At 42.1% G+C, this 24,682-nt stretch overlaps 1 protein-coding gene across 6 annotated transcripts; it reads right to left on the bottom strand.

Moving 5' to 3' along the window:
* Positions 1-103: 103 nt before the first annotated feature.
* On the bottom strand, positions 104-24,681 carry pphln1 (periphilin 1). 6 transcript variants are annotated; one of them, XM_033614763.2, is made up of 12 exons: positions 24,610-24,681; positions 24,081-24,128; positions 22,848-22,912; positions 22,230-22,448; positions 21,436-21,497; positions 19,496-19,618; positions 19,037-19,215; positions 18,653-18,739; positions 16,080-16,115; positions 15,173-15,228; positions 9,335-9,475; positions 104-1,596 (listed from the first exon to the last, which is right to left on the bottom strand). In XM_033614763.2, coding segments are annotated over exons 2-12 (1,242 nt in total). In that variant the 5' UTR covers positions 24,082-24,128; positions 24,610-24,681; the 3' UTR covers positions 104-1,323. The 6 variants fall into 6 exon arrangements, with proteins under 6 accessions (XP_033470654.1, XP_033470655.1, XP_033470656.1 ...); XM_033614764.2 differs by having other exon boundaries at positions 19,043-19,215; XM_033614765.2 differs by lacking the exon at positions 16,080-16,115.
* Between the last annotated feature and the right edge of the window lies 1 nt (position 24,682).

The raw sequence follows: 24,682 nt of genomic DNA, 5'->3' as shown, positions 1-24,682 counted from the left end.
GAGCATCTGTTCGATACTAATGATAACAACGCTGGATTTAACATAAAGTAAAATAAAATAACACAAGTAGCGAGGTGAAAAGTGGGACAAAGTCTCGGAAAACTAGCATTTTGATTTCATTTATTGAGTCACTGTCATGTTTTGCATGATAATGTGCAATGTTCATAATGCAAATGGCTCTTATTCATTCATTTTCCATAATCGCTTATCCTGTCAGGGGTCATGTGGGGGGCTGGAGCCTATCCCAGCTGTCATTGAGCAAGAGGCAGGGTACACCCTGGACAGGTCACCAGACTATCACAGGGCTGACACATAGAGACAGACAACCATTCACACTCACATTCACACCTACGGACAAGTCACAGATTAACCTGCATGTCTTTGGACTGTGGGAGGAAGCTGGAGCACCCAGTGAAAACCAGACAGACAATGTATAATCTTATAGATTAAATTGTGCTTAATTTGGATATTTTTTTAGTGTTTTCTTACTTTAGACTAGTCAACTCATTATGTTCAAACTTCAAATTATAAATAATTTGCTTGCATACAAATGAATTTAAAAATAAGGCATGCTGCCTCATTGACATACACCAAACAAAAGTACCAAAACACAGTATGGAGGTCAATAATGCCAGTAAACTGATCTTGAAATCTTGTAGGTCGAGTCTGTGATGTCAGTGGAGTATTTTCCTAACTGTTGTTGACAGATGACAACGAAACAAGTTTACAGAAATCGTGTTTACTGCACCCTTCAGAGACCCTTCAGTCTGTGCAAAGCTTTGTCTGTGTCACTGAAATAACCAAACCCATTTCTAGACAGTACAAACCTATACAAGAATGTAGAATTTAGCAGCACTCACTCATACATCTTGACTGCTACAAAATAAACATTTACATAAATGAAAATACTACAAAAACAAAATAGTCTGGCTTTTATCTGGCTTTTCTTTAGGAAAAGGTCAAGGTGATCATGCTGCGGGACTGACCGTCTTTTCTCAGCAACATATCGTCAAATTAGGCTCAATAATGAAACCCACGTTAACCATTTCCACCGTGATGTGACATGTTTTTTGCCAACATTTGACAGAAAAACTTTCAACAATATTTTATAAGTGACATCTTTCAACAGAGAACTTGAAGGTAAAAAACAGTCCATTCAAATTTAACACTGTTCGTCCCCACAGACGATGCATCCTCTCCATGCTGACTTCAGGTTGCTGTGCTGTAGAAGTCCAGCAATCCAAAACGTATTCGAGATATCCGTCGTGCTCAGCAGTCAATTCTGACCGCGCTCAGTCTCACAAAGAGCAGATGGCCGATGTGTCAGTAAGACGAGCTGTGGTTTACTCCTGTCTTTGAAAGTTTATGACCCGTCAGGGCCATCGATGGGGTGGGCAAGTCACAGACAGAAGGTTCTGGCTGCCGGACCACGTCGTCCAGACTGCTGATGAAGTGTTTGAGGTCATCAAGGCAACGTTCGCGGATCTCCCCGAGATTCTCCCTGAGGGGAACCTGCAGCTGCTTCTCCAGGTTGGGGTCTTTCGCCACTAGCATCTTTACCACCATGCCAAATGTCTCACAGTCCTGCCGGTACACCTAAAAAATGCACAGGAATATGACTTAAATGGCAAATGACAAACAAAACTCTTTAAAACACACATTTAAATCCTTTTGTATTTAGGACTAAAACGTGTCGACAGGCATAGGTCAAAACGGAAACCAGCTCTTAAACGAGGAGATGAAAAGTTGTTTCCTTCCTGCTCAACCTGGCGCCTAGGTGTAAATATTCCAGCGTCATTGAGCCCAAGCTGATCATTCTGGTGTCAACACACATCATGTGGTGTCAAAAGATAAACACTTCTCCTCTCAAGTTTAATAAGGGCCCTTTATACAGGACAGGGTGGCCCAAGAAGCAATAAAACCCTGCTTTAGTAGAGTCTCAGAGGCTTATAACAGGTGTTAGAGGGACAACGAGGAAGAGGTGCTGGGATCTTGTTTGGGAGCTGCTATTTCACACCGAGCCTCGAATGCCTCATAAAACAATGGAGGGAGCCTGCTGCTTCCACATTAGCTGGTTTGATTTCCAAAGTACCAAAACAGACATTTGTTTCTGACTCATGATCCTTCACATGAGCTGACTGTGATGTTCCAGAGAGGGAAAATATCAGTCACCTGAACTGATGCTAATACTTTTTAATGTCAGTTTCCATTTTCTAGGAGAAGTAAAAGCTCCAGACAAGCTGTGGATGTTTTCCCACACACATCTGGCCAGGGAGCTCTGTTGCATCTCTCCCTACCTTGTTTCCTGTCTTCTCTTCACTGTTGTTAACAATAGCCATAAGATGCTACCTAGTCCACACTGACAGATCTAAAGAGACATTCACACCTCAATTTCTCTGTAGGATGCTATTCTCTCCTCTCTCTGTCTCTGTCTTTCCTCCACTATTTCATGACACGTTTCTCTCTCTGGTCAGTCTCTCTATGTCCTGCTTCCTCCTACCCTCCATCTCTTGAGCCCCTTTCCCACTGGACACGAAACCCACCAACATCTGGCTTTTGTATTTAACGAGAAAGGTTGCAATCAGCATTCATTCCCAGGTTAAATAACTGCAGCTCCAGCTCTAGTCAGCAGTAATGGAAGTACGACACCCGGGTGGATGCGCTAATTTTGCCCCTTTTCTGACGCAATGCAATGACAGCCCGCCACAAAATACCATCCGCCTCTGTCCAAGCAGCACACGAATATTGTTCAAAATTGAGTCAACAATGAGTTTGAAAGAGAGACTTAATAAGCAAGAGATATAAAAGCAGTAACCATCGCAACATTTTCACTGACCTGCTGCTTTCTACCGTTTTTTGCCACGTTTGTGACGTGGTACCTGACAGACAAGGAAAAATAAGAAAAACAGAAAGCTGTGCTTGTCTTCTTTCGAGCCACGTCTATGGCTTTGGTCTACTGTCAATGGGAAAGGAGCCTATCTCCTATTTTTAGCGTGCTTTCCTGTTTTTTAACAGCCCACATACAAGCACTAATTTTGGTGGAAAAGGGTATTGGTCCATTCTCTTCCCTGGCTAAAGCTACAACCACGCTAATACATTTTCTTTAAAACACAAAACCTTTGCTGCATATAACCCCCTAGCACCCACACTTCTGCAGCATTATTGAACCCCTAAGACAGTAGCCCCTTTTACACCGCCAGATTTTCGGCGAATGTTGGGCCATTTTGCCGGCAAGCCGCAAGCCTTTAGACACACAGAGCCGGATTGGCGAGTTGATCCGAGGTGCCCAATTTTCCGCCTCGTAGGGTAGTCATATTGACAGAACCTTTTTGGTTTAAAAAGAAGGAGGCGGCCTTCCACAACGGGAGGGGTTGTTGATGACTTGTGGGAGGAGCTGTTGATGACGCCGCACGTACGACCCACTGGCGGTGGACTAACAGGAAACAGCTGATAGCAGGAATGAACAACTAGTAGCAAGAGGGAAACAAACCTTACAGACACTGTAAAGATGAGCAACTGGGGAGACAAGGCATTGCGCGCCCTCCTTGCCCTCGCAAACAAAGAGGCCATTAACCATCAGATGACGGGAACGGTGAAGGACGGGTTGACTTATGAGAGAATTGCCGAAGGACTGACCAGCCGCGGCTTCCCTTCGAGTACATCACTGTTTACATCACATGCTGACCTACACGTTTTGTTACTTGCTCACGCCCCCCCATTGCCCCAAAAAAGGCGCATTCTGTATAAACAAAAGTAGGTAGGCCGCATTTTGCTGCACTCCCCAATTTTGTTTTTATACTGCCAATGCTGAAAGAAGACTGATTGGGATTTCCTGCAAATTTGCACAATTCCTGTTTAAAAAGGGCTAGAGACTTTAAAATTGCTGCTTTAACTCCGAGATTTCATTTTCATCTGAATGGGTGGTAAGGGGACTTTTTAAAAACGATGACGCAGACACTAACGCTCGTTTCCTGATTGGGTCTTGTGAGTCACGCCGTATTGCAAGTGGAAGTGAATTACGTCACCTTCGTACATATTTAGTCGTGCCGCAGGCGGACACAAGGTGACTTCAATGCACTACTACACTGCACTAATTCAGATATATTGTACCTAATTTTTAAATTTTTGTTAGAACTCTTCTCTATTCTGTATTTATGTTGATTGATTTTTGCTTTTATTTTTATTGTCTGTCACTATGTCAATGTTGTGCACCAATACACCAAAGCACCTTGCTAATGTGTGAAAACAAAACTTGGCAATAATCTGCATTCTGATTCTGATGAAAAGGGTTATGTTTGGATTTTTGTGTGTACACATGTGCGTATGTTCCTGTGTGTGTGTGTGTGTGTGTGTGTGTGTGTGTGTGTGTGTGTGTGTGTGTGTAAAATTAGGCCAGCCAAGGGTGAGTCTCAGTCATTCACCGGATACCAACAGTGGCTCCTGTGCTGCGGGGCATTTTAACTGACTGACTTATTTATAGCTTTTCGCAGTGTCCCTAGAACAGGGAGCACGATCGTAGTGGAGGAGAGATCACAAATAAAGATCTGCTGTCAAACAGCTTTTATGTACGCGCAACAACAGATGGCAACTTTCCAAAATCTGCATTAAACCAAAATATTTCCAGTGTATAAAAAGCAATGATCAAATCATATGATCGACTAAAACAGACTGCAGTTGAAAACACAGACTGACCAGAACCATCCCCTGCTGATATCACCAACCATGAGACTTTAATAAAGATATTGGATTAGACCAGCGTCTCTGTCTTTAGAGAGCTTCTTAACCGCCTCCCTCTCGACCTACATCAAACCCGATCAGTTACCAGAGTCTTCAGTTCTCCCTCATAGGGTGACCTGAATCTAACAATAGGATAAATTCATTGACAGGAAATGTATGGTGAACATAAGGATGCAAACAATTTCAGGAAAGAGCGCTGACGTAAAATAAACACACTCTGGGCGTTTCTATCATCCACGTACATTCCTCATATACAATAAATGATCAGGTGGAAGATATTACACAACACAAAAAGAATTCTGCACACAAAGCAAACCTGATAGCCCTGTGCTAAATTTAGTAACAACGCACAACACATTGTCCTTTATTTTTTATCAGCGCCTTATGGTTTCATTCGACAGCTGATAACTGATGACAGTGAATTTATTTATCAACTTTTCGGAGGAAGCATCCAATCAAGTGTGCTGACAACAACTTCTATGAATACGGGGGAAAGTTGTTCCTAGATAACAATGTGCTGAAAATGTACTTCCTGTATTCAAACGCACTTCCTGAAATCCCTCCCTTGTTATCCAATCAGGAAGGAAAAAGGACCAGTTCTTGACTTTGGGTGGGGTCGACCCAGAAGTGTCTCTGCCTCTTAAAATGTCTTTAAATTTTATTTTCTGTAGCCAGTTACAACAGGATTAGTGGTGAGGGTGTGAGCCTGCCTGGCTATTCAGAGAAGAGCAAGAGTGAAAGAGTCAGGGCCTCGGTCCAGTTCTGCCATCTTTGTACCTTTAAAAAAAAAAAAAAAGGCTGGAACTGTCTGGCTTTGTCTTGTAGCCAAATATATTTAGATTCCTCAACAAATGAAATAAAACACTCTTTGTATCGCAGCCTGGACTGTGAGGAGTAAAACATAATACCCTTTATTGCCTCTCATGCCTTGTCACTCACTATAACCGGTTAGTCTGTACTGCGGCCAAAGTCAACCTCGACAATGAGAACAAGTTCAGGTTGAATTTCAGCAGACCAATTTCACTTAGCTACACAAACACACAGTGAGGCTCTGGTATAATGCAGCCCAGCACGACGTCTGGCCGATGATGGAGAGTTCAGCTTGTGATGTATGAAAAGTGTAGAGACAGTTGGTGAGGAGCTACTGGACTGTGTTGTGCTTGTGTCGGTGTGTACAGCAGAGATGGCTAGACCAGATTGGGTGCAGAAAGCCAAACATCTGGCCAACACTTGTCAAGCGGCTAAACGAATGCCTGCTGCAACAGAAACAACTGCTGTGACTTTGTTGTTTCAGACTGAGAAAGAAAGTGTAACATAAGAGCGCTTAGCAGTGTTCTGGGCATGATGGGAAATTAATACCAGCCACCAGACAAGTGCTTATATATTTTCCAGTGCCTGGTTGGTGTGTCTGTGACTTTGGCAGCGAACCAACCATCATGAGAAGGCAGTTCTCTCAGATTTTGATTAGTGTTTATAAAATGTTTTAAAGGGTTAAAGTGTTTACCAACAAACAACAAGACAGACATTCTGGACTGGTTCCTTTCCATTTCCATTTGTCCTAGACAGAGAGTAAGGAAAGATGCTGGGCTAAATTTTACAGAACTTTGATTTCTGACCGTAAAAACCCAACAGCAATGTCTCTTTCCAGACATCATGACCCAGTTACTCAAGGTAATCTACAGATATTGTTGAGCGCAGTTTCATATAGGAACTATTTTCTTTCTACCGAACTACACGAGCCAACCGCGTCACTGTGCAGATGTAAGTGTGCATCCACTGCTACCACTGAGCTAGCTAACATTACAGCTTAGCCGAAGAGGATGCCATTGATGTTTATGTCTTGCGCTGTCATGAGCACGAGCCTCTTGTCCATGAGTAGATGCAGGAATAGGGCTGTATCCAATTCAGAATTATGTCTGTCAAATTGGATTTGGCTTTGCAGCTACATCTGGGTGCCGAACAAAAAACTGACTGCTTGACTTGAAGACTCTTTGTTGATTTAGGCTGCTTTCAGACCTAGAGTTGTCTTGTTTTGGTCCGAATCAGGGACTAATTTTGTTACAGTTGCAGAGTCACCCAGAGTTGGTTCGTGTTTTCACGGCAGCATTTACAAGCAGACCAGATCAAATGCCTTGTGCGAGAGAGCTGCTCTTGATTGGTCAGAATTTCCATGTGGGAAAAATCCAGGAAGTAAACAAAATGTTGAAGAGTACACTTGCAAGATAAATGTGACACTTTCTAATGTCACAATGGAGGGACAACTACATGAGTTGATTTTAGAGCTGCTCATCGCTGAAATCAATGACCACCTCTTCAAGAAAGTCTCTGTCCGGTTGTTTTGGTGCGCACCCGAGTGCGATTGCTGTGTTCACACCTGCCCGAACCAACCGCACTTAGGGGGCAAACGAACCTGAGTTCGATTGAACCGAACCAAACAGGGCCCCATCTAGTTCCATCATATCCGAGAGAAGGCAGACATCTCTTCAACTGGTATCTCCAACAGTCGGCATCTCACACCAAAACAATTTAGACTGATAACAGCACTATAGATAAGAGGAAAAATATGTATTATTGATTTAAGAGTGAACTGTCCCTTTAACTCACAATCACGTTTAAAACAAGCCAGCCTTTCATACCACACAGAGTGAGGACTGCCAAGTCACAAACAACCATCATTGCAAGTGGTCTGGATATCACAAAAGCCAAAGAAAGGGACAAGACGAGGGAAGAAAGCTGGTAATCACCCGTTTCTACTGACAATTCCACAGAATCAGAAATCCTAGAGAGAAAAGCTGAAACTTCATATCCCTGTGAAAATGGAATACACAGCTCCCTCTCATTTTTCATTTTCATCTGTACACTCTTTTCAGACCTTAACCTCATGAATACATTTGAAAATTATAGCAAGGGGGCATGAGTTAAACTGACAATAGATACACAACGAATACTTAGGGATCACCAAGACCCATGTCAAGAGTAATCGTTTTCCAAAATGCACACTCAAATTATATGACCTGAAAACATGAAATTAGCCTCACACAATAGAGCTCACATGAATGTGAGGAGACACAGATGGGGGAGACAGAGACAGGCTATAAAATGGGCCAGAAGCTGCAGCGTCAGCAGCACTGTTATAACGGCCTATAGGTTCTATGGCACAGCTCGATGTGAGAGCGCAGTGTGTGCTCCAGGGCAGAGCTGGCTCGGGTTTAATGGTCCCAGTAAAGCAGCGGTAGCACTCACTGGTGCAGGAATGGCCTTCATTAGATAACTGAGCAGAGCTGGAACCTCAAGCCTGAGGTGGTTTTTAGCTCTGTTAAGTGGTCGACCTCCCGATTTATTGTATGCAGAAATCTACCATGCCTGCGCTTTACTTGTGTTTCTGCTTTCGTTTATGTGTTCCTGTGATATGTACGTTATCCTAGTGTTTCCAAATGTGTGTGCCTTTGTAAAGAGGAGTCAAACACTGAGAGTTGGAGCCATGTGGGATAATAAGCTGGTGCAGGGTTAATGAGCAGTGGTTGCAGTAATGCCAGTCAGGACGGGAGATTAACACCGAGAAAAAGGTGATAAATTTGGCGACAAGCTACTCTGGCAGATAATTAACCATCATTCCGCTCGAAAACTGATATCTGGCTGGCACCGGGGAAAGTGGCTGGTGAATTTTAGGATGTACCTGCCACTGTGACTGGTGGACAGAAAGTTAATTTCCTGCCCTGTTAGGAACATAATAGGTTGCTGTTCCAGTAATGCCTATCCAGTAAAATGATCCATATGTGAGTCAGAGAAGTCGAGGCCACCATATGTACGCCATCGTTGGCCAAGGGTACAGTACGTGTCATGTTTGCACCAAGTTGACATTTATAGAACAGTCTGACAAATTACAAAGTTGTAATGAGGATTGTAAACGCAGACATTTTCCAAAAGGGGCAACTGAGAGCTGGTGGCACAAAATGTTCATTCATATATATTTTTTTCTTTTACAAATACTACATAAAACTAATAAAGAATTGTAGGTACAGTATCTGTCTAAAGCACTGAAGTATCATCAATTATCAGTGCATGGTGAGTATTTACAGAAATCAAAAATCAAGTTATGTGGGCTGTGAAATGTGTGAAACTCGCTGACGTTAAACCCAAACTCAACGGTCAGCTAGTTGTGAATTTAAGGCTCCATCCACACTAATCATTCCCAGTTTAAAACACATAAATATCATTATGCTAACACCTAGCGTCCACAATACTCTGGCACTTCCCTGTGATTCTGTTCTAATTTTGGAAACTCTGGGGTTGTGTTTTAGTCTGGGTAGGCAGAAACAGTCTTCTGGAAATGATGACACAGACACCCATGTTCATACGCGAAAACATTATAGCTAGATCAACATACTAGTTTTGCTCCCGGTATTGCTCTAAAATGTTGCTGTATTTGCTCTGTAACGACTCCCAATTTGTTTTCCGCCTTTTTACTATCTTCTTCTGAAGTGTAACTTTCGTCGTCAGTTCAAGCAAAGACTTACTTTTGCCATCTTGGTAGTACTTTCAGTAAGCATCCAACCCCTTCTAAAATGTTAACGCTGGGGTGAGCTGGCAGACATACCTTCTCTATCTCCTGAGCTTTGGCTGTGATGGCCAGGGCTCGTCGCTGTTCAAAGTTGTCTGCAGATGACTTTTGGCTCTCCTCCACGACTAGCGCCGCCAGCGTCTCGTCTTTGATTCCTTCTGGAGGAAGGTTCTCCTCCTAAAAAGGTAGAGGAGAGAATGGGTTGAGTGACTATTCCAAAATGGTTATTTCAACACTCACAGCGTAAGAGAAATGAAATGTTTTTAAATAATGAAATGTATGGTTGATAACTACGGAAGTGACAAGTACAGAAACATGAATAAATGTTTTGAAAAGCGTACCAATAATACTGCTGCCAATATGACAGGAATGACTAATGCTAGCAGATAACAGGAAAGCACATTTGTCAGCAACTTATAGCGCTATCACATATTCTGAGTGCAATGCTACGACCTGACCTTCTGACTGTTTTACTTTACAGGGAAGATGTGGTTGATGAGGCGTACCAAAAGGATGAAGTTATACAGCTCCTGAAGATGAAAAGCCAGAGTGTACGCTATGGATGTCTTGTTACGTCCACAACAATCAGAATTAGAGTTTCATAGGAATTACAGCATTAAGAAGCCGTATATCATCTGTATATTCATCACAACGTTATGTAGATCTTTATACTGTACACTGTTCCCATTACTTAGCGAATTACAACTAGAACCTGGCTTAACATTGCCCTCATTTCCTGTAGCAAACTGTAGAATTTGATATTTCAGCTGGTTTTATATCATGTGAATAGGAAATCTGGCTAGGGAAGCCATGATGAGCCTTCTAATGGATAGACTGGAAACTCTAGTCCCCATAAGTATTACTGTGAGCGCCAAAAGAGAGCGCAAAGGGGAAAATGAGGCCAACTTGGATCACTGCTCAATTTCTTTTGCTCATTTCCTGATACCATTAAGAGTTTGAAGGCCAGAGAGCAGAACTGCCCAGCCATGACTAAAGTCCACTCGTACATTAAGGGAAACGGGCCACGGACTAAGTCATATTAAATCTCTAGATGAATGAGGGAAAAAACTACAGGGGATGGTACATCACAAAGCCGAGTGTGGTCTAAAATAAAAAGCACAACTCATAAAGCATCATCCAATTATCCTTCCTTCCAAGTCTCTCCCTGAAGCTATGCTTGGGACAAGTCCAGTGTGTTGCTCGTGCATCTATGTTTGTCAGCGTTCAGCCTCCTTAGCCTCGGTGAAAAAAATATCCCCGCCTGAGTCTTTCATTTCAACTCACTGGGCACAGCCCAAACTGGAAGGGATGTTTCACCATCAATATGAAGCTTGGCAGATAGATTTTGTGCAAAATTAATTTTCATCAGCCGGGAGGTATGAGTAATCTCTTTTCAATGTAATAATAAAAATGAAATTTAAAAAAAAAAAAAAAAAAAAGGTTATTAAACCTTAAGTACTTGCCTGCATGGTCTGGTGAATCATGAACTGACCTTTACAGTTAGCACCGCTGTAGATTCTTGATTACTGTGTTTTAACCAAGGATGGGGTGATATGTGACTTCTTTAACAGATCACCACACCCACAATATATTGATCATGGAGAATTTCCATTATCAGGATAATCGGGAATATTGTGTCCTGCAGCACCCACTACTCTGCAACCAACCATAAAAGCAAGCAAAAACAGGCTGCATACACACCAACTTGAAAAAATGCAAAAAATCTTAGGGGCCGTGTTCACAGAAGTATTCTTCCTGAGGCCAGTGTATTTTTAATTCTTTGCAATAGAGACACCGTGTATTTACACTCCGCTATAAATGCCAGCAGTGTGATGAGGCCCTGAGCATCGAGTCGAGCGCTGCACGTTTGGTGTTTACTTCTGAACACTGACAGTTGAAAAATGTTCAACTTTAGGTAAACCGCTGCACTCGTCACTGTCACTTTTTACCCAATCGTCCAAACAAATTTAAGGAGGGACAAATACCCCAAAGACCAAAAAGCCACACTCTGCTATAAATGCCAGCAATGTGATGAGGCCCTGAGCATCAAGTCGAGCGCTGCACGTTTGGTGTTTATTTCTGAGCACTGACAGTTGAAAGATGTTCAACTTTAGGTAAACTACTGCACTTGTCACCGTCAATTATTACCCAGCTGTTCAATCATGTTTAAGGAGTGACAAATACCCCAAAGACCAAAAAGTCACATCTTACATGTGGTAAACAACAACAACAACAACAACGGATGAAACTATGTTATTATACTGTGTATTAACCCACACAGACCGGCGGGTCCTACCTTTCTTCCTGTAGGCTTCAGCCTTCCCTTCATTCCGAGCAAGTACTCTTAACCTGTGCCGACATTTTTACTTCTGCAGATATTTTGTATCCTGGCAACCAGATGCAACCAAAGCATATAATGTGAAAAAATCCATCCAAAATGTAAGGTAAAGCTATTCCATCGACCAAAGCCTGGTTTAAACATATCATTTTTTTTGTTTGGTGACGTATTTGTATTACTCCCACTGACAGTCTGCCATGCTCATTTGTGCTAAGATGAAGTTTGAAACCATAAGAGCATTTTTGGGCTCATCTTGCAATGAAGTTCAAAAAACATACAAAGAACTCTGTCGTATTAGAGAAATGCCACCTATCTCTACAAAAGACAATAATTACATCTAACACAAAGGTTTATCACCTTGTTGGCCATCTTGCCCTCCTCATATGCCTAGACCTTCATGAAACATGACAGTCTGGACCAGATCTAAGGGCTATTATCCAATAGCTGTCGAAACATTTCACTCCAAACCTAAACTGCATGGTGGCACTACAGGGACAGTCAGGGGAACAACAAAATCATTAGAATGCATCCTCTGGGAAACATGAATAAAAGGTATTACAAGTTACTGACCAACACCACACAACCGTGTTGGTTGTGTGGTGTTGGTCAGTAACTTGTAATACCTAAAAATATTACAATAACTGAGAAACCTTGATCTGAAATCACAACAGGTTTATGACCTGTGTGATCCTGTGTTTCTCTGCACTGTTTGCATCACCACATCTCAGCAATTATCTCAGTTGGTAAAAATATTACCATATTGTAATAAGAGGAACTTCGTGCCTTGTTTAGGGCTAAAACCTTTTAGTGACCTTTTCGATGACAGCACATGCCCTCCACCCACCATGCCACCGTGGCTCGCAGCCAGAGCCGGAGGTGCTCTTTAGACCCCCCTCTTTGGTCTCTTCTGTCTGGGATGGCTCCAGAGAGCCTGCGTTTGTGTTTGTTGAATCCCCACAGCAGGCAGCAACCAGGGGCCATGAGTGCAATCTTTACTGGGGGCACAGCACAGGCCTTTCATGTTGGCCAAGGTTACGGGTTGATGCCCCCAGAACAGAGAAAAACAATGCACCACAGGCTAGATCAAACACAGCAAACAGCAGCAGTGTGCGTGTGTGTGTGTGTGTGTGTGTGTGGAAGGGTGGGGCACTTAGCAAAACTTTCATCACAGCAGTTGATTGGGTGGTGGTGGGCGGTTCTAACAAAAAAATGCATGAGGAGGAGAAGAAAGGACGATGTTTTTTGAGCTGTATCTTGTAATTTCTGGACTATAAAGTAAGCGCATGGGTCGACAAAGATATCAAAGTGCCCACACAAAAGGAAGACCCAATGAAAATATATAAAAAATAATGGCAACATTCAAATTACCTCCAGTGTGTTTTGAAAAGATCTAAAGGCTGCTAATGAGATAAGTAATAAGGCTGCTTGGACATTAAAGTAGCATTTAAAGATGCTGTTTTATTGGCCTTCTGATCAAAGACTGCACATCATGAGAATGTCAGACTGTTTGCCGAAAATGAAATACAGCCATTGACAAGTAGAGCAGTGCCTACAGGAGCAGTAGCTGTCAAGAGATGGTTTTAGCTTTCAGACTGGCCGTCAAACTGTGTGCCTTAAAGGTCTAGTACGTGGGTTTTAGTGGCATCTGTCAGTGAGGTTGCAGATTGCAACCGACTGAAACTTGTCCCTTGTGACCAAGCATGTCGTGCAAGTATGGTGGCCAACGCAAAAATGTGAACAACTCTTTCTAGAGCCAGCGTCTCCATGGAAGAGGATCCGCTCCATGTGTACTTTAGATATGAACAGCTTGTTTAAAGCCAACAAAAACAAAGCAATTCTTAATTTCAAGTGATCATTCATTAATAAAAGCATGGTAATGAATATATTCCATTTCTGCCAATATATCCCCCTAAATCTTACACACTAGACCTTTAAAGGGGTTCCATGTAATATTCAGGGTGTATTTTGTCTGGACAGGATTCTAAACAGGGAAGTGGCTGAGACGGCTAGTGGCTAACAGTGCTAACTCCATAAACAGTGCTAAACAATGACAACAGTGCTAACAGTGCTAACCAGGGAGAACCAGAGGGTGGGCACTACGCTTCTGCGATAATGCCGTCCCATTATCATTGCTAACCGCCATATGAGCACAGTCCAAAGAGATGGCGATAAGCTAGACCAGGGTTAGGCAAACTGCAGTGACAGTGGTTACTTCTTTTTATATATATAGATTTCTATTTATTCAGCCTCTCTTTCAAACTCGGTGCAGACTAAATTTGGAATGATGTTTTAGCTGCTTGAGCAGTGACTGACGGTATTTTGTGGAGGACCATCTTTGCATTTCGGCGTGAAAGAGGCTTATTTCCATCACTGCCGATCAGAGCTGGAGCCAATAAATAGCCATGCCTACTGCCAAGTGATTTGACCTGGACGTGAATGCTGATTGTAACCTTTCCCCTAACATACAAAAGCCAGATGTTAGTGGGTGTTTAAGGGTTTTTAGTGTGGTGGGAAAGGGTTGCAACTTCATTTTCTGCTCAGGACACCATTACTCCACTATATCTTTACATATCAAACTGTGGTTTGTTGTTATTTTAATGCTCTGAATGTCACATACAGAACCTTTAGTTATGTTTGACCAATCAAAATCATCCATCCTATATATGACGTGAATGCAGTGTAGGACACACTGGTTGTTAATAGTTCAAAGCTTTTCCTGTGATGCCAAGGTTGCAAATCAATTTCTCACGAGCACAAGACCACTGACCTGCTCCATCAGCTAGACAGCCACAGCTACCAAACACAGACAGTCATACTCTTCAACAGAAAAAAAGGAAACGATTGTTCATTGTAAACGGTCTAAACACACCCCAGTGAGTTCCATGGGGACTTCTTGTGGCTTTGCAACTAAGATCCTGTGATAAAGCTGTGACTTGGACTACTGAGTTAGCCTCTTCACTTCTGGGTGGCCACAGCGAGACGCACTGCACCTAATCACATCTGATTCTATTTACACTCCTCTGCGTAGTTGGAGATGGATGATATCGGCAAAACATGCTATTATTTGCAAAACAGGCAGGAGAGATCTACATTCAATACTAACTCAAAACAGTTTAAGTATTTTATTTTAAAAACAAGAGCACTTTAACGAAGCACAGCTTGTGCTCTCATCGACACTCGAGCCCTTCTCCCTACAGCATTACAAGTTCTTGAGATTGAAGTCTGCTTACAGCACAGGTAAACAAAGTGCGGGCCCGATGGCTTTTATGCTCTACGTGAGGGCCACTTTAAAACCCATTAACATACTTCAATGGGACTAAACACTTGTTAAAAAGGATGGAATTTAAGAAGTTCCAGATGCATCCTACGGTACAGTGACATGGGGAAGGACCTGCTGTATTTATAATAAAAGGCAAAAAGCTTGTATTTTTCAAAAGAGGCAAAGGCTTGCATTATATTCTTGTTGGTTTAGTCAATTTTAAGCACAAAAAAAAAAACCAAAAAAAAAAAAACACACCAATATTGCAGCACGGTACCTTGTTTGAAGTTGCGCTATGTGGGGACCCTTCTCTTGACAGGCCAGGAATTTTGTCTGGAGAAATACAAAAAAGGAAAACAAACAGTTTGACAGAGTAAGACTTGAGTGACGGGCAAAATAATGTGAGAGAAGCAGATTTGGAATGAGAAAATGAAAAACTAGAGAAAGGAGGAAAAACAGCGGAAAGCAGAAATTCAATGGAAAAAGGTCAATTAGTGTGTCTGGAAAGTAAGTGAGGATGTTTTTATGGTGATCAGGGATCTGTAAAGGTGTTGATGTTTGCTTCCAGGATCCACACAGGCACCTTGGCTAGAGCATGTGGAACAATCAAATGGATTCACTGTTATGTACATTTCTTTCTTTTACAGATTCCAACTCCTCAATCGGACACCACCTCCTCTCTCACTTTCCATTTGTCTCGCAGTACTCTAGCACCCTCAAAGGCTTTATCGCCGACCAATCAAGTCTACCAACAAACATGAACTCTGAGGACCTCGCTATGAAATAAAAACACCCCAATGTGGAAGCTTTGGCTTCAGGAATATCCATCAGACATCCTATACCCTTTCCCTCCCGGTCCACACACGACCTGGTGGCATCTTTATGAGGCCTGACAAAGTGGCAGACAGAGCGGGGAGGACGGCTGGCTGCTGGACACATTAGAAACACTCTGTCTCTCTCGGGTTACCCAGACTGGGAATAGGTTAAGTTTAACGATTGTAACCTTTGTATATTTCTCAAACAAATCTTCTACATGTAATTTCATCTTGCTCTCAGTCATTTGGATCGTCAAATCAATTAAAGACATGGTACAGAGACTACACCATGTCGTATAGAAATGACTGCCAAACTGCTTTTGATGCAACTTCTCTATTCTGTCTACGACTATACTGAACTGTACTTACCAGTCGTCTTGCTCTGAGAATAACTCTCTTCATACCCTGTAGGAAGACCAAACCGTAAGGTCACTGGCTGTATTCATAATAACTAGGCCTTCTTAATTTACAGCAACCTCACAAGCACACTCACTGCCCTGATGCTTCACCGTAAATATGATTAATGATGTTATGTTCTGCTTTCAAGAGGTCACGACCATGCATTTTTTATGTTTAACACACTACTGACATGTAGCAACATTATTTTGCTACATAAGCATTATGACCAGTTATCATTCCAATGCTGCGTTTCCACTGCATGGTTCGGCTCGACTTGCTTGTGGTACCAGGTCCTTTTTTCTATTTTGTTTCCCAATTTGGAAAGTACCTCCTCAGTGAAGGTAGGATTCTCAGCTGACTGGCATAGCTGCACTGCATGAAACTGCTGTGACATGATCTTCAACATGACACTTGCTGAATCCTTTCATCAGCAATTAAGAGGAACATCTGCACTCCACAGGTTTTATTAAACGGCAGCCCACAAAATCTACACCATGCAGTTGATGGAGTGAATACAAAAAACTGCAGTTACTATTGACGGTAGCTTGGCTGATCTATCGTCCAGTGCCAATCATGTCTCTATAAAGAGAACTAGATACAGAGTTGGAGGTGGGGCCCCGCTTATTCCTATGAAAGCTGCGCAGTGGCACATGAAGCCAACAAAGTTCGACTTGTCAGCTTGTTGTTGGGGCTCTATTGCAAACTCACCAGAGACTTTCACCTACCCAGAGGCTAACTCCCTGTTTATCGCTCTGCTGACTTGATTGAAGATAAAATGATTTCACCAAGCGGCTCTTCTAGACTTTCCAAATCTCATAAGACAAAAATGATCAAAAACCCGATAGTGAAATGAGTTATTTCTTGGGGGTTGTGACAGTCAAAAAATGCAATCACTGAGCCAAATAACATCATGTGACAGACCTAAAGTTGTAATTCCACGTCTGGCCACTATGTCAAATTGCCTTCAAAGCCTGGGGGCTTGGGTCGCACTAGTGACAATTCTCTCTGACCAATCATGGATCGCAGTGTTTAAACTAAACCTTCTAGCAGGGTATCCCACACACTCATATTTGTGGTGGCTTGCCACAATATCATATTCGCCTTATTTAATTTTCAAAATTTTTGGAGCTGAACCATTCATTCAGAGCACATTCTGAATATGCCATGTGGTTATTCAGAGCACCACACCATTCTGAGCACAGTACACAAAGCATACTCTAAGCACAGATGGAGCAGCAGAACCCATTGGAACTTAGAGGAGAATTAAGAAAAGTAGAACTTAACTGTTCATTAATTCATATAGAAAAGAGCACTGTTTCTTAAAACAACAGCGCACTAATTGTGTTGTTCGTTGTTTTTTTAAACTACAATAGACGAAACAGGCTGCTTTCCCGTGGAAACTGCACAACCAGTCCAGCGCTGGGTCTAAAAGTTTTCGTACACTCGCCTCTGGAGCAGCTGCTCCTCAAACCCACTGATCCGATCAGCTCTGATGGATCCGCCCACAAACTGATCGACTGAAACTCAGCAAAGGAAAAAAAATAAATCATGAGGAGCCTGCGCTGCGTTCACAATAAAACTCAGACAGAATGCTCATAAAAGGACAAAAAAAGTTTGCCAATCTGTGCCCCCCCACATAGATTCTATTTCTGTGGGAAACACTATCTCGTTTATGCAGGTACCACAACTTTTGCTGATGGAAAACCAAAAATGAACAAGCTGAGCAGAGCTGTGCCGTAACATGCAGTGGAAATGCGACATAAGGTTCACTGAGCTCATTTGTGAGAAAAAAGCACCAATCAAAATGGCAATTTAAAGAAGAGATGATCAGCACTAAAGATGGTAGTAGACATAACACTATATTACTTGTGGAAACAGGGAGTTCTGGAGATTGAGATGTACAAACCCAACATGCAAAAAAAGGTTACACTAGCACTTATGCCTTTTACAGTCCAGTTAATCTAAGATTTAATGCAGACATTCTGGAAAAGTTATATAGTTATGTAAATTTGACATAACAGTACACGCCTCTTTCTCATTTGGTCTGGAGAGTTATTTTTAAAGCTTCACATATATCTCCAGACCTAGAAAATCAACTTTCATACATTTACAGATCAGTGTAGGAAGCATGAAAGTGCTAATGTACCTCCAAAACAGGTAGTAGAAATGCTTAATATAAAAAGGAACCTGCTACAGCAAATCACTACAGGGTACTAGGTAGGAAACAAAATTCATGATGCAACTTCAGACCTGGGTGAAAAGAATTCAGTGTCAAATAGGACACGTTTACTGTGGTTAGAATTCTTTAGTGTTAATTATTCTGCTAAGGTTTAAATATTTCATTATATTCTGTAGGTTTAAACTTGATTCTGACCTCCACCCTTGCATCCTTCTCAAAACTTCAAGTGCAGGAGAGGAGGCCACAACATGTCCTTCTAACACTTTTCTGACATGACAAGAATGCAAGGAGACGTGTGAGGAACAACAATGTCAGCTAATTGTCACCCAAGTCCGAGCTTGTTCACATGGCTCAATGTACAGACCCAAAGTTTCATGTCCACTCTGCTGAGGAAAGAGCGCCCCCCAAAGGTGCTCAGAAACACCTGCGTGACCCTCTGGACCGTCCACACCTAAAAAAAGCCAGTCAGCCAGATTAGCAGTCATGGATCAGACAATGAGATAATAGAGGAAAATTAAGAGGTCTTAACAATAACTGTGCATTTTGGGGGTGATCTTGAGTTTGAAACTTGTTCTGAAAGGAAGGCCTGACGAATCTTTTTCAAATGGCCTTCGCCAATAAATGAGTCTTGACTAATATTGGATATTCATCGTGTTAATTTTCCCATTGTGCCAGGATGGACTTCAAGGGGTTTTAAAAGAGCTCCACACTGCATCATGGGAAGGGAAACTCTAAGGGTTCTACATACTCTTGCCTTGCTGTGAGGGAAATGGCAGGCCCTTGGCTCTGTCTGGTGAGTAGCCTCTGCTGCTGACGCTGGAGCCGGAGCGACTGTGGGGGGAGCGGGCCACCTCGCGGCGCACCGGAGAGCGCTCTCTGAGTGGAGGGAACGGGGCTGCCTTTCTCCTGAAGTGGTCTCGGTCCTCTCTGGAAGAGCAGAGGGGACGTGTGGGCTGTCATAATTTCAATAGTCTGAACAAATTAGCTCCTCTTCCTCATCTGACAAAAACCATTATCTGCCACAAGAATTTCAGAGAACAATGACTCGTCCCTTTCTTTTTATTTCTGCCATCACAGCACAACACTGCCATCTAGTGGCATAAATATATGCAGATAATTATTCTGACCATACCCACATCCTGTCTGACTGCAGCACTGAGTAGGCTGTATATACTTCAGCAGTGATTAAGCATGCACTCACTCTTACCCTCTGTCCAGGTTGAGGATGGCTTGCACCAACGTGTCTTCCCCGCTCTCCGGAAGCGATCTGGGCGCTGGGTAGATGCCCTGGTTACGCACGTTGTGAGGAGGTGGTGGTGGTGCACGGGCACTGAGGGAATAAATACATACTTATTATACGTAATGTACTGCCCAGCCCTGTAACCACGTATAAGCTTGAATGCATCCAATGGCCAGATGATGTTTAAAAATGCTGACAAAACCACTTCAGTCTCTTTAGATCTCTATCAGGATCCTAACCTGACTACAAACATTTATCCAGGCAGAACGGACACCATCACTCTGGCTTACATACAGGCAATCTTTTTCTAAAATATCATTAATGCTAATGCATGAGAACAAAAATTGCAGAGTGGTGATACTTTGTGCGAATCACTGTGACTGCACACGGAGCAACAGATCCCCCAGAGGGTCTAAATATGCATCAGAAGCTTGAGATGTTAAATTATACGGAATATCAATTTTTAATGTGTTGCTGATGGCCGCAGGGTAATACAATAATGTCAACAGTATGATATGCAGATTTAGTTTATGCTTCCCAATAACAACACCTTCTAAAATGGAAAAATAACCCCAGACACGCATTGCGCTCCTTTTCCTAACTTCCCAACACGTCTCAACTGACCTCTGACCTCTACCCACACCAAACCCACCAATCAACAGGCCGGAACTGACCTCGATGCCCTTTTACAACTCCAAATGTTTGTCTGGAGTGAAAGCCTTGGATTCGAGTCAGTGTAATTTGTCTGTCTCTCTCTCCTGTTTAACAGCAGCTGTATACAACTGTGCATTTTAAGATTGGCCCTCTATCAACTTTTAGTGTTGATACTATTGAGGGGATTTAACAAAAGACTGCAGAGCATCTCGTGTCATGCTCGGTGGGGTTATCTTATTTCACCTCTTTGTTGTTTATATCCAGCTACGTGAACTTCAGTGGAAATATTAACGCAGATAAATCATTTGTTTTGGCACCGCCAGACAGCACAGGTGCAACCTGAAAACTTAACCAAACTTCTCAATATCCAACAAGAAAGAGGGGCATTTCCCACCATGCACAGGGTGTCTACATGTGCCAGACACTTAAATTTAATTCAAGTTCTTAGTTAAGCATTGCAGGTATGTATTAAGGTAAGCAGGCCTACATACATGGTACGTGCAATGGGAGGTTTGATGTAGGAATATGGTTAATAGAGTGAGTTAGGTTAATCTACATTTTGCCAACAGCTTAGTGTAGGTCCACAGTAACAAGACAGTTTTAGGTTCAGTGGTAGGCTTAAAGATTAGAAATGTAGACTTTCTGTTTTGACAAAAGTAAATTAAAAGATGGATAAATGAAATTAGATAAAAAGTCTATTCCAATTAAGAGCTCACAAATTCAAATTTAAGGCCATGTAATGACTTTTAAGGCCTAATTAAAACACATTTTAAGGCTTTAAGGACCTGCAGACACCCTGATGCAAATGCACCTATTGTGTTTTCTTTACGCCAACACACCAATGCCAAAATTGTATTTACAAAATTATGCAATTTTTCAAAATCAAAGCAATAGCTGAACAAAATAAATTAAAGGACAACATAAACAGGCAACATCAGAATTGATTTAGGGGGGAAAAAAGCCTGGTAAAGCCTTGCATTCACGATTGGTCAGTTCTCCGCTTAATATCTTTTACATTTAAACACATTTGTATATTGTATATATATATTGTATATTCAGCCAGATGACCAACATTACAAGCCACATTTGAGGAATCAAACACAGAGGATCTGTTCATAACAAAGTGCATAGAACAACACTGCCCCCTGCTGTCCATACTGATAGCAACCAAATCTGCTGAGTGGCAGGACATATGAAGTGTGACTTATAAAATGGAAATGTAAGCTCCTTTAAGACAAACAGAGGGCGTTTACCCAAACTCCATAGGCCGTCCTGTGTGTGGGTCTTCCCTGGGTACTCTGTAGGGATAGTCCTCCTGTATGATAAAAATGTAAAAAAAAAAAAAATCCATGACAGTTGTTCCAAAATACAGATACTATGGGACTTATACATAATCACTCTGATTTTGTTTGTTTATCTTCCATATATCTAAAATTGCCCCCTTCAATTTATGTCATTATGTCTCATGGATGCATGACCGTCAAGCTGATAAATACGATATATATAAAAATGCACGGCAAGACAGTTGTAGTGAATTTTAGACGATACGTCCAGGAAATGTCACTAAGTTAGTCAATGAGCCATAAAGATAAGAGTAAAATAAAAATACAATATCTATATATGACAAGAAATCCCTCATAATGAAATACCAAAGTCTGCAAAAAAAAAAAAAATCAAAATATAAAATATGAACATGATAGACTGTTACAATATGTCTGCAGCATGTTTAGGCCCTTAGTGTCAATCAGTCTGACACATGTAGTGCTTTTAATAGTATTGTTAATCCTCAATTGTGAGAGAATTTTACTGTGATTATTTCCAACTCTGTGCTTTTATCTCTTTCACATCATTCTTATTTTGCTTGTCAACAAACAAGCAACTTCAATTCATTTTTTTGTTTGTGACTTTTCTTCAAAGTTGAAGAAATATTTAGAAGTTTCTAAAACACACATTTTTTTTATCTCTGCTGCACACATTTTCACGACATTTAATATAATGTGCTCATATGTGTGCAACAATGTTAGTTGCATGACATTAATCTTCTCACCCTCCTTGACGGTGGAACAGCTCTGCGTTCAGCGGGGAAATGAATGTTGTCACCATGGTAGCCCCTCTGATCTTCGTGATAATTCCGCGCTGGGCCTCCTCCGTTTGGGAAAAAGCGTTGACCTCCTTCATATTCGTACCCACCGCGGCCGTAGTCTTCCTCTGGCCTGCCAAAGGGGCCCCTCCTCTCCATTGCCCCAGCTGGACGTGGGTATGGACCCTATCAGGATGGGTACAATTTTGGAGTTTGAACGGGGATCCTGTTTTGTAAATGTTATGCTTAAAGATGTCTGTTTGGCTTATGGCAACTTGGCTGAGGACTTTCTCAGCTGATGTAGAAAATCTCTGAGGGGATTATTCTCAGTTAAGCGAGCTGTGCAAAACCGTGGTATGCTTGATCAGAACTGCTTTGTATGACATGTTGTCCAAGCACATCAAAAATAATACATTTATTTATAGTCGTCGTAGCAGGAATATGTTAGAAACAAATTATTCTAGATGTTTGCCATTCACCAAATAAGTTTTCCATCTTATGTTGTTATGTGCATATGTGATACAACAAAGTCAAAAGTGATATCAAGAGAAGAAAACAATGTGAAGTCACTTTGTACACACTCACCGGTCTCTCAGTTAAAAAGCGTTCATCGTACACCTCTCGTAAACTCCTGTCTCTTCTGTACGTCACTGCAAAAGGCAAACAGTGAGAGACGCTGTATGAACTGTACATGCGATCAATCATGCAAGGGTGGTTCCACAAAATAAATAATGCAAACCAGTTCCTGTATTCACAGATGGTGTGTGTGTTCCAAGGCAACTTCTTTAGGCAGTAATATTTGAGTGAAACATGTTGTCACTAGATATGCAAAAGACTATGGCAGAGCATCGGTGCATTATGCCTTTAAGGCACCAAATTAAATAACCCAGTGCGCGAGGTGTCAAAACTTCCTCAGTCAAACAATATCTGCATTTAATCCTTTTTGTTCCCAGAGCTAGAAAAAAAGACTATTTGAGTGGTTTTGCTTGCAGCCAATCACAGCAAGTGTTCTTTGATGTAATGCAACGTGTGACTGGCCCACACCGCAGCAGGCTCCACAGTATCCGAAATCTTGGCCTCATTTTGGATCATTCCCTCTCCTTCGACCAGCACATCACCAAAACAGCGCTCTTTCACCTCAAGAACATCGCCTGCCTCCGTCCATCCCTCACCTCCTCAGCTGCAGCAACCCTCATCCATGCCTTCATCACCTCCCGTCTGGACTGCTGCAACAGTCTACTCAATAAGCTCCAGTATATCCAGAACTCTGCTGCCCGGCTACTCACCCACTCTCGCACCCGTGACCACATCACCCCTGTTCTCCATAAGCTCCACTTCAAAATCCGTCTCCTAACACACAAAGCCCTCAATAGCCAGGCCCCACCCTACCTGGCTGAGCTCCTCCATCATCACACTCCCACCTGCTTACTCCGCTCTGCTGATGCCAGCCTCCATCGCTGCTCTCACCCTCTGGAGCTCACTCCCCAAACCCATCCAAGACTCCCCCTCTCTCTCCATGTCCCTAAATTTGTAAAGCGTCTTTGAGTGCCATAAAAAGCGCTATATAAGTATAATGTATTATTATTATTATAAAATAGTTGACTGAATGCCTTATTTAGCACAAGGAGCATTGGATCAAGTAGGAAAATAGGTATTAAATGAAGCACTCTATCTGTACCTGTATCACTTTAAGGGAATTGGTACTGGCATAATGTTTTAATACCCTGCTCTACAGATGATAGAATCATGTCTTTATGTTATCATCTTAATAAAAACAAAACAGTGTCAAAAGGATGTAAAGACAAGTCACTAACTTACTTTTGGACTAATGGACCTCTGTGGATCAGGGTGGTGTGGGGAAAAACACTGTAAAAAGATTTGTAGAAAACAGTAAGTTAGCATTTGACTACACCCTTGGGATAGCTTTCCATGCAGCTGTCCAGGATATCAGCTTCATGATTAGACCTGTACATGAAAACAAATAGCTGTATCTTTTGTCAGTTACGTACAAAACAAAAACACTATCTTGTATATGATGCAACTGAGCGTGCTGAAGTTTCTTTCTGCGGATAAACACACAGAGCACTGGCTTGACAGCAACTGATAAGCTACAAAAAGCAAGCTACTGTAGCTCTGTGTGAGATCGACAGATAGCACTGCTAATTAGCTAGCCTGCAAACATCCGCACGTTTTGTGTCATCTCAGAGCGAGTTGACTCATCGATACCGACACACAAAAATCATAAACAAATATCTGCGGCGTAATATCACACCTTCTAGTTAAATACACGTCCAATAACCCGCGGTAAATGGCATTTATTACACGCATATTAGCAAAACAATCTCACCTTCTTCGACCGTTAAGCTAGGCTGGCATTTCCCGGTGGCTAGCTACATGTCTCTTTTATTGGACGAGGGAGG

The sequence above is a fragment of the Epinephelus lanceolatus genome, chromosome 23, assembly GCF_041903045.1.
Source record: "Epinephelus lanceolatus isolate andai-2023 chromosome 23, ASM4190304v1, whole genome shotgun sequence".
Taxonomy (NCBI): domain Eukaryota; kingdom Metazoa; phylum Chordata; class Actinopteri; order Perciformes; family Serranidae; genus Epinephelus; species Epinephelus lanceolatus.
This window is presented reverse-complemented; position numbering and strand designations above follow the sequence as displayed.